At 34.6% G+C, this 11,511-nt stretch overlaps 1 protein-coding gene across 1 annotated transcript; it reads left to right on the top strand.

Annotated features, from left to right (window-relative positions):
- The first annotated feature begins 577 nt into the window (after positions 1-577).
- Positions 578-8,212, top strand: LOC118041625 (mitogen-activated protein kinase 20). Its single transcript, XM_035049077.2, has 10 exons — positions 578-1,228; positions 2,677-3,085; positions 4,110-4,237; positions 4,337-4,396; positions 4,885-5,034; positions 5,244-5,399; positions 5,549-5,760; positions 5,886-5,987; positions 6,895-7,064; positions 7,156-8,212. The coding sequence occupies exons 1-10, from the start codon at positions 1,205-1,207 to the stop codon at positions 7,608-7,610; spliced, it is 1,866 nt and encodes a 621-aa protein (XP_034904968.1). The 5' UTR covers positions 578-1,204; the 3' UTR covers positions 7,611-8,212.
- Positions 8,213-11,511: the final 3,299 nt, after the last annotated feature.

Consider the following 11,511-nt stretch of genomic DNA (forward strand, 5'->3'; position numbering starts at 1 on the left):
GAATATATTTATTTTCAATCACTCCCAACAACCTAATATTCTTCTTTTAAATATAATTTTTTATTTAAAAATAATAATTCAACCCTAGCCTAACCCATTGATATATTATAAAACATAAAACGGTCAAATCGCATGCAAAAACCTTTTACCAAGGCACAAATTGTTTCCATCTCAAAAAAGAAAAAAGAAAAAAGAAAAAAGAAAAAAGAAGAATGATCACCATCCATGTTTATGCCCCCCCGATTCTTCACTCAAAACTCCATGATCTCGCCACGTGTCAGAAAAGGTGTCTATGAAACCATAGAAAGTTAGAAACACTTGCGCCTAATCCTCTTTCTCAATTCCACTCCACCTGCCAAAACACAACCCCATACCATTTCTACCCCTATATAACCGGATATAATTACACTCCGATGCCATATCCGTATTCAAATCCTTTTATCCGTTCATTCATACGGCATAAATCTAATCCTATCGATTAATAAAAAAAAACATTAATAATGTATAAGTAGGAAGCAAAGCATCAAAACCCCAAAAATACCCCTAGACACATGCCATAAAAACCTTTCCCTCCCTCCCTGTTTTATCTCCCCTCACAATCCCTTTTTGACTCCTTTCTTTTTTTTACTACTTTGAGCTTCGTGTCGGTCGGTGTACAGATCTCGCATTTCTCTACACTCAAAAACCCTCACAGACACTGTAAATTCTCTTACCAAATTCAAAATACGGCTCTACACGCAAACCCGAAAGCAGTTCCGTTCTGTTAACTCAACAAAATATTTTTTTGGGGCTAGGTTAGTTAGAGTAGCGATTGATAGAATAAGAAATGCAAGAGGAGGACTTGTCATCGTTGTTGTTGTTACTGAGTTGTCAAAAAGAGACGGTGGCTGTTGATTTATTGTATTAATTGTTATTATATATATTGGAGGGAGGGGATTTGGAGGAGGAGTCTAAGAAGAAGGGGATTGGCTTTGAATGTACGCTCGGTGAAGGGTTCGAGTAGGATAATAAGGTGGGATAGCCGGGGGAGACGGGGAAAATGCGGTTCATCAACTTTGATTGATTTGCTTAATCGAGGATCTGTAATCTGTTTCCCAATATCATCTGATTTAAAAAGTTTCGGATTTTGGTGGAGGGAAACTGTTTTATTTTTTTATTCTTTTTGGGGTTTTTGGTTGAAGTTTTGGAACTGGAGACAAAAAATATGCAGCAAGATCAGAGAAAAAAGGTGAAATTAAGACTGTTTTTATTTTGTTTTGGATGTGAATTTCAACATTTTGATTCAGAATTGACTGTGTTGTTTGTGCTGAAAGTGTTTTTGGTAAAATATGCATTAAAAAGAGAGGAAAGAAGGGAACATCATCAGATGAAGAAAATTGTGAATAATTAAGAGTTGTGATTATTTTTGCAGATTGAATTAGTGTGTTTGGTAGTTAAGCTATGTAGCAATTTATATGATCATCTATATGTTTTTTTTTCAATACATGATAAAAGAATTAATTTATGTTTTTTCTGTTTTCTTAATGGGAGATACTTTGGAATTTTTATTTTTATTTTTTGTAATGGTAACGGTATCATTGAATGTGAATTACTTTCTAGAGAAGGGGGTTTCTCTTTGCTTTGTGTGAATGTTATCCGCTGACTTAAACGCACATGCTTCCCTATGGTTTCATTAAATAGCACTTTTATCTCTCTTTTTTATAATTGGATTTGATTCTATTGTCAGTAGATTTTTTTCATCTATAGATTGCCTTGACTTGGATTTTTTTCATCAATAAATAGTTTTGATTTTGATACTCTTTTTGGAATTTTCTGCCCCACTTCATCTTCAGTGTAAAATGTTTTGACTTGGATTTACTTTCCTTCTATTCTGATTTTGTACAAGTGGAAACTGATGAATTTGTCTATTTCGTTGCGGAGATTTTGAGGCTGCTAGTTTGATGTTATGGTTGTTGAGATACCTATTGTTGTTCTTATTGATTATGGATTTGGGAGAGTGAACTTGTAAGCATTCAGTTTATTTATTATGTTGGTTTTATATTATCTGATTATTCTGGAAGCTATAGAATGTCAGTGTTACGTACTCATTACTTCAAACTATCTGCATTGCATTCCTTTTCTTTTTCTCCTTTCTATGCTTTTGATGAATTCTCATTTTCTTGCCCACAGCCATTATTTTTTCAAAGAAGAAAACAAGGGTTTTGATCACATGGAACCACTGGAAAATAAAGTAAAATTTATGGTGTGAAGGACAGATGCAATTTTTTTTTATATAAAAAAATATCAATTTTGATTGGATTGTCCTTTACTAGTTAGAATTCATTTGACATTTGAATAAGAAACTTCCATGTTTATAAAATTTACAATGTGGGTACCATTTTGTTCAATTTTACTTGAGGGATCCTTCAGAGGTCTGACGCTTCTTCATAAGATGCAAGATTCATTCATCTGAAGTGGCACATGCTGGAATCAGTAGTATATAAACAGTTGCATTTGATCCAAGACTCATCGGCACTGATTTTCATGCTGTTGAGCATAGTAAAAGAAGATATCAAATAGAAAATATAAACTTGTCAGACATGATTAGTGTCATACAGTTGAAAAAGGCATAGAAATGTTTATTGATCTTATTAAATTTGTTGGTCTTCTCAACTAACTTGGGTTCCTATGTTGCAGAATTCAACAGAGATGGACTTTTTCTCTGAATATGGTGATGCCAATAGGTACGAAATCCAGGAAGTTATCGGGAAAGGCAGTTATGGTGTTGTTTGCTCTGCAATTGACACTCACACCGGCGAGAAAGTGGCAATAAAGAAAATTCATGATATTTTCGAACACATTTCTGATGCTGCTCGTATATTGCGTGAGATAAAGCTGCTCAGGCTCCTAAGACATCCTGATATTGTGGAAATTAAACACATTATGCTACCACCTTCAAGAAGGGATTTTAAAGATATCTATGTTGTTTTTGAGCTCATGGAGTCGGATCTTCATCAAGTCATCAAAGCCAATGATGACTTGACACGAGAGCACTATCAATTTTTTCTTTACCAGCTACTTCGCGCATTAAAGTATATCCACACAGGTACGATATTGTTTATCTCTTTGATGAGAAAATTTACTTAATTCCAGCAAAAGCCTATGTGCACATTCATTAATTGTTTCCCGATATTATAAAAATAAAAGAGGCCCATTGCTCCAATACCAATAAAGGAAAATTTGGTGGAAGCCTGCCATAATGGTTACCTACACACCAGCCGTCCTATAAGCATTTCAGTTTGCCTTACAACCACCACAACCCCTCTTCATGTGTCATGAATGTGTAGATCAAGAGGAGATAAAATTCCCCTTCATGATTTATAAACCAAATATGAGGAGCCATTGACTGTTCTCTTAGGGATGATTGCATTGTGTTAAGAGTTTGGTAACGAGAACACACTGGAGGCTACTACGCACACTGCAGGTTTAAGCTTCTAAAAGAGGGTTTTAAATGACATATATTCAGAAACTCATGGGATTTGGTCCTTAAACCCATTAACATTGAGTAGGCGCACCCAGTCCTATGTGTATATGAGGTAATGGCCAAGTTCTCTATAAAAATCCTTCTTTAGGATCAGAAACAGAATGAACTAGCCTCCATTGTCTTCTCCCCACCAGACCCCACCTTTCCTACTAGTTCTTTCTAGGAGCTTCATCAATGGCTGCTTGGATATCATGCATAAATCATGGGAGTGACATTTATAGATCACTTATCTCAATTGACATGCTTTCACGGCACAAGAAAAGATTATGGCAGTTTGTAAATCAATTTGAATTGCTCATGGAGCTGTGGATAAATGGTTGCAAGGTGTCATTTTGCATATTTTTTTCTGGTATCGGCGTTATTGGTTCCTCCTTCAAAATGTGTTCTTGTAATACATCAACTTTTAGATTGACAATAAGTTTGACAATCTGTATTTTCTTTCTCTGGTATTCTTGTGGTGACTGCATTCCTTGTTATATAGTTGCTCTGTCCACATCTACCTTTTCTTTGTTCTGTTTATTTTTTTTAATTATTTCCATTTGTTGAGGATGTGGCGTATATCTAACTCTTATCTACTTTTCTCCAGCAAATGTTTATCATCGAGATTTAAAGCCAAAAAATATATTGGCAAATGCAAACTGTAAGCTTAAAATCTGTGATTTTGGGTTAGCAAGAGTTGCTTTCAATGACACACCCTCGACAATATTCTGGACGGTACTCTTCTAACAGATTGGTCCCTGATGTGCTTATATTTGCTCAATAAATCTAATAGGAACAGGGAGCATTGACTTAAAAACTTGTGTAAATTTACAGGATTATGTTGCTACAAGATGGTATAGAGCTCCTGAACTCTGTGGGTCCTTTTTCTCCAAGGTATATCCAAACCAAATGGTTTTGAACACATAGGTTTGACAATTTTATAGTTAAGTTAAAATTGTTGGTGCCCTGGTTTGCAGATGGAAAATGATTTTTCTGCCTGTATTCTTGTGTTATTGCTGAAAATATTGATCCTTTAATTAAGTATTGATACTAGATTTGAAACTGTTTTTGTTCTGAAAGATTGAGGAAGCAGGTGTAGATGTGTTGATCTCTTAATTCTGTAAAAAACACTCTATTGTTCAATTTTGGTATGTTGGAGTTTTATCTGTAAACTTCCATCAATCATTGATTTTTGTTTTGGATTGTTAGTTCATAATTCTGAGGGCGAGAGCCAGAGAAGGTTTCCTGTCAATGGATTTAATGTAAACAGAGTTATTGTTCAGTGGAAAAAACTGGCATTCTTGCAATTTTAATTGTAAAAATGTCAATATGGTTTAATTCTACAGTTTTTTTCTAATTTTTTTAATGGCATCTGGTTGCAGTATACACCAGCAATTGATATATGGAGTATAGGCTGCATTTTTGCTGAAGTACTAACGGGGAAACCACTTTTCCCTGGCAAAAATGTAGTTCACCAGTTGGACTTGATGACTGATCTACTTGGTACACCATCATTGGATACAATTTCTCTGGTAAGTGCAAAGTTGCGATGAATTTTGTATTTTGTTCTGGACATATATTATTGTCATATCTCATATCTTCAACCTCCATCAATAACCACCCACCAAAACCCCCCCCCCCCCAAAAAAAAAAGGCACGCATGCTCAGCCCTCATAAAACACAAAATGAACACATTGTATATTTTATGGTATTTACTGTTTTTTTGTCTTTATGAATCCAGGTTCGAAATGATAAGGCAAGGAGATATTTAACCAGCATGAGGAAAAAGCAGCCTGTTCCACTCGCACAGAAATTTCCCAATGCTGATCCTTTGGCACTACGATTGTTGGGAAGGCTACTTGCTTTTGACCCCAAAGATCGTCCAACTGCTGAAGAGGTGTGTTCTACAAAATTAATTTAGTTTTTCTGAAATTTTATGCCATTCTTTGCTGAACCATTCTGCTTGTGTTACTGCATGTTATTCTCTCTTAATACTTGAACATGGCTAATCTGTTGAATTATTTTGGCCTGCTTATATTTTATCAGGCACTGGCAGATCCTTACTTCAAGGGATTGGCAAAAGTTGAGAGGGAGCCTTCCTGCCAGCCAATAACAAAAATGGAGTTTGAGTTTGAGAGGCGAAGAGTTACAAAGGAGGATGTACGAGAGTTAATTTTTCGGGAGATACTGGAATACCATCCTCAACTGCTCAAGGACTATGTAAATGGAACTGAGAGGACTAACTTTCTTTATCCAAGGTTCTAGCTTTTGAGACCCCCCTCTTCTTCTTCTTTTACATTTTATTTTTTTTCGCTTTTGGAGATAGTTTACTCTAACTTTCTGTCTGCTTCCGCTTTACCCTGACTTTTGGTGGTGTACACAGTGCCGTTGATCAATTCAGAAAGCAGTTTGCACATCTTGAGGAAAATGGTGGTAAAAGTGGACCAGTAATTCCTCTTGAAAGAAAGCATGTATCTCTTCCTAGGTAAATATATCCAGGCATGCTGCTCTGCTGTCTTCTTGTTTATTTGCTGCAATATTCTTGTTTTTGTTGCCTTGCTTTTTGCAGTTCATGGTGTGTCACATAGTATATGGGGATCAGAGAAAGGTAGTGATGTTGGTGGTAACTTTTCTAATGATCATGGGGTTGCATTCTCATTTTCTTCTGAACTTTTGTAGTTTTCACTAATTGTTGATATAGGAAAGTCAGTGATGATCTTTAGTGGATACTGTTGTAATGATCATCAGATTTTTTTGTCCTTTCAGTTTTTCATCTAAACTTTCAAGTCTTTACTGATTGTTGAGAGATAGAGGTGTGGGGACAAGCTCAATAAGAATATAACAGGATGCTATAGTAGTTGGGGCACATGTGATGTTCTGCGTGACATGTAATCTATTGCAAGCATAAAACAATTATGACAGCAGTGGCAGTAATTTAGCTGTATTAAAATTATTGGTTGTTGTTGCTCTGAATTGTTAGCTGTCCCATTGCATTTGCGTCGAGGAAGAAATTGAAAGCAACTGTTAGAAGGATGAATGGATTGATGCATTTAATCTTTGGAGTTAGATTATTTGTCCTGATATGTGTTGTCTGCAGTTGTTTGGTATGTTTAGATGGTTTGAAAGATCTGTATCTTTACACGTGCTTTTATAGGGTAAGATAATTGATTTTGCTTTTTTGTATTGTGCTTCAGATACTCTTTAGGGGATTTTATTTTCTGGATTTCAGCAAGGCTACCGAGTTTTGTTGATTTAAATGTTTCTGTTTTATTTTGTTTATTTTTTTTATGAGGATTCCTCTTTATCTTTGTTTTCTGACTTGCTCTCCTGGCTTGTAAGTATTTCACTTTTGGTCAGTTAAGTTTTCTCTGATCCTCGAAAGATATGTGCAGGTCTACAATTGTGCATTCAAGCGCAATCCGTACCAAAGAACAACAGAATCTTGCTTCCTTTAAGGACCGGCACGCTGCAGAGGAAGCATACAAAAAAAATCCCAGAGACTCTGAAGGAATTCCCGTAAATATATCAAGGACGTTGCAGGCACAGCAGAGAGTTCCACTGGGTACTCGTTTTCTTGTTGCCCATGGTTTTTCAACTAACTGAATTTCTTTTTACATTTCCAGTGTAATAATCCATTGAATTTGCCTCTGTAGCTAAACCTGGAAAGGTTGTAGGGCAAGTTGTATCATACGAGAATGGGAGCATCATGAAAGATGCCCATGACCCGAGAACACACATCAGAAGTGCAGTCCTTCCTCCACACGCTGCCCCTTCTGCATATTGTTACCGTAAATCCAACTCGGGAAAGCAAGAACGATCTACCATGGAAGCTGATAGCGACTTATCCTCACAAAAGCAAGCCCAGCAATGTGGCATGGCGGCCAAATATGCACCAGATGTTGCTATCAACATAGACTCCAACCCTTTTTTTATGACACGGGTAGGAGTGAACAAGGTAGAGCATGTGGATGACCGGGTGATGATTGACACAAGTCTGCTGCAGGCCAAGGCTCAGTACGGCGGGATTGGTGCTTCTGCCGCTGCCGCCTCTACAGCTGCGCACAGAAAGGTTGGAACTGTTCAATATGGTATGACAAGGATGTACTAGAAAAGTACAGCTGCTCAAGGAAAGGTTGGAGCTGTTCAACATGGTATGACAATGATGTACTGAAAAGGACAGCTGCTCACAGAAAGATTGGAATTGTTCAGTATGGCATAATTAAGGATGCACTAGAAAAGGTCTCAGAAGATCAACGTGTCTTGAGTCTCGTAGTGGAAAAATCCATGTGGAGCCAGATTCGGTCTGGGAAAATCGCTTTAAGGAATAAGGATACAGGAAGTTTGTGGATATAATGTGAGGTTGCTGGACTGCATTTTGTTTTGTAAAGTCTATAGTTCATCAATTAGATATTGAATTGTACTGTATTCTCGAGACCTAGAAACAGCAAATGTTGCGAATGACTTGACAAGAGATTCTTTCTGTGAATGATTTGCAGCACTTGTTCAACGTGGAGTGGCAAGTTTCGTAATGGAAAAGGCACTCCGTCAAAGAAACAATTAAAGAAAAGAAATTAGCTTTCGTTCTTCACAAGATTTCCCACTCCATGTTTAACAAAGAAGCGTCTCTTCTCAGGTCAGCCGCAGCATCTGCTGTTTCGGTTTATTTATTTATTTATATGAATAATAAACCAGGTTAATATATTATTTAAATCAATATAACTCGGTTGAAGTGCCTGGTGATTTGTTTTCTTAAAAGCAAAACAAACGACGTTTAAATAAAAATTAGTTCAGGCGCGTAGATAATCAATAGATATTATGAGCAGTTAAAGAGAAGCTATGGAACTCATCTGGCAGAATCGAATATGGCTATTGAAGGGTTTTTCAGTTCGCTTAGTTTTTTTTTTTTAAAATAACAGAGACTGAAAATAAAATGTTAAAGAGAGAAACTGAAAAATTAACTTATCAGGAGCCAAGAAAAACATACGGTCCATTCTTAATTACTGAACTTATTACTATATCTATTGTTCACTGGGAACTAAATTAATAGCATTTTTTATTTAGTTTTACAAAAACATAAAAGAAGCATGATTTAATATATTTTTTCATATTTGAAGAATCATTCATTGATTCATGGAATACAAGAGGAAAACATATAGCCTGGACGGTGACTGGTGAAGGGCCGACTCGAGTGATTTCGCGTCGTCGAGTGAAAAAAAATGGAAGAAATTATACAAACCTGACAGACGGCTGAAAGATGCGATTTACCCACATTTCCTATTCAACTAGCTTGGTTCGATTGTCATTGTTTTTGTGCTATTCCATCTTCTCTTTTAACTTTTCTTTCTGCAGGTAGAGAATTTTTTTGAGAAATAACTATCCGTTTCTATTTTGCGTTTTTCCTTGCACTCTCTTTCAGTCATTTTTATCTGTGTTTTTTAAACTCTTGATAGTATAAAAAAGAAATTAGAAAACGTTTTATTCTTTTTTTAAAAAAAAAATGATTGTAGAATATTTCTGTAATTTACTTTGTTTTTTTAGGTAGCAAATGAACAAAAGTCCAAGCTAAAAAAAAAGAAAAAGTAGAGCTTGAATAGGACAAAACGACCCCCACAATATCAGCTAGTAATAGGGATAAAAGAATACCAAGAGGATTGATTGCCAAGGAAACGAATCCCATTCTCAATCCATGTCCACGGTTATCAAGCAGATCAGCACAAGGGCTCAAGCACATATCCCACTCTCTGAAAATGAGCATGTTTCATCGGTGCTATACTTCAATGCTCGCCATCTAACTAATTTAATCTACTTACATATCAGCTTAAATGAATCTAATTAAGTAAATACAGCCTCAGAGGAGTGAAATTGACTCGAATACATTCATTTGTCAACGATATTTCACCGTAACCAGTCGAACCCTCGTCTCTCCAAACTCCAAAAGTTTTGTGATCAACTCCAGATAAAAACAGAAGGACAGAAATTGCACATTTTTGCTCTAATCGGTGGGAGCATGGCATTGAAGTGCCTATTTTTATTATCACCTCCGAATTTTTTTTTGTTCTCGAATTGATCTATATAAATTAAGATTTCGTTTATTTACTGAAAAGTAATTTTTTTATTTAAAATAAACTTCAAAAAAATAAATTATTTTTTGATGTTTTGTAATGTAATGAAAATTAAATTTGAAAACACTTTCTAGTATTTGGTTATATCATGGAAAATGAGCTGGAAAATAACTTATTAATGTTTTATTTTTTCAAGTTTATTAAAATAATAAGGAACAAATCTTACAAATTAAAAAGATGAATAAAAATAAAATTGAAAAAATATGTATAATTTCATTAATTATCTCAAATAAAATAATTAATAATCAAAATAATAGAAATCAATCCTAAAAAATAAAAAAATTGAAAGATGAAGAAATTCAAATTAATAATAATAATTAACATTTCATAAATTATTTCAAATAAAATAAGTAACAACCGAAAGAATGAGGACCAAATTTGATAGATAAAAAATTTTAATTAAAAAATAATAAAGGAAAAGAAAATAACAATTATAAAAATAAAAATCAAAATTAACATAAAAATTAAATTTCAAGGGATGAAATTGAAATTGAATATATATATATATATATATATATATATCAAAAGTTTGAGGATCAAATTTGATATAATCAGCAAATATTATGATATTTCTAAATTTTTTACAAACTTTTGGAAGGTGTTTTCCGTCCAAAATTTTTTTTTTTTTCCTGAAAACTAAATCAAAATTTTTTTTAAGTGGAAAGTGTTTTCTGTTAACTATTTTTTTAATAATAAATAAATATAAAAAATTTTAAAAAATTATTTTTCAATAAACAGATATAGCCTAATTCGAGGACAAATATATCTCTTAGGTATTACTATTCACTGTTCATGACAGCATGTGAATTACTTCACCGAGAACGTTTTGTAGACAGAATCTTGACGCAATTCAATTTTAAAAGGCCATTTATACTGGATACCTATTTAGAATCTGAATTAACCAGAATCTAATTTAAACCGAATTTCATCAATTTCTTTGTTGAAAGTGTAAAATAATAATTATACTATTGTTTCTAAAAACACAGTGAATCCTCTGTGCCAGTTTTTTTTTTTATTAAAAAAAATATTACATGAGAATGACCCCTCTTGAAAAGAACCCCACAATCCAGGCTAATTGTTTTGGTGCCTCGCAATTGATCATTCGGTCAAGGAATTTCTCCCGTGACGTCCTCCTACCGAGCAAAGTTCCTAACCTATTCTCCCGTCTGCTTATGGGGTTTGGCTCTCCAAGTTGCAATTGTGAGCATTCGGAGATGAACCTTGCTTTTTATCGTAGAAATAAATAATTGTACGTGTGGCATGCTTTCGTAAATATCCCACAGCAGTAACCTAACTTCTACTAGTCCAATTAATTAGCAAGTTTAGTTTCGATGGTCAAATTGGACCAATCGGTTAGTTCTTAGCACCTAAATCGGACAGCCATTTGTTCCATACAAGGAAGCAGATTATTCTAACATTTGACTTGGAAAAATCACTTGAAGCAGCTAGCCCAACTAATAGCCTGTTTGGCATTGCGGCCAAACCGACTTTTCATCAAAATTCAAATTTTTTTTTGTTAAAATTGAGTTTGGTTTGTACTTTTTGAATCGTTTTGATGTGCTGATGTCAAAAATAATTTTTAAAAAATAAAAAAAATATTATTGGCATATTTTTCGGTACGAAAAGCTATTTGAAAAGCAACCGTTACCACATTCTCAAACACCCTCTAAATTAGCTAAGAACTGACACGACATTCGTCTCGGAAAAACTAAAAAGTCAATGTAACTCTCGGAACACAACACAACCAGAATTATTAAAACTGGTACGGTGTCCATCGTAAAGGATTGCGTGAATTAACCTGGCAGAATTAAAATAATATTATTCAAATTAGTCTTTCACCGGACTGAAATGAACCCACTTATTAATCATGTCGAATCAAGATAATTT

The sequence above is a fragment of the Populus alba genome, chromosome 14, assembly GCF_005239225.2.
Source record: "Populus alba chromosome 14, ASM523922v2, whole genome shotgun sequence".
NCBI classification, from domain to species: Eukaryota; Viridiplantae; Streptophyta; class Magnoliopsida; order Malpighiales; family Salicaceae; genus Populus; species Populus alba.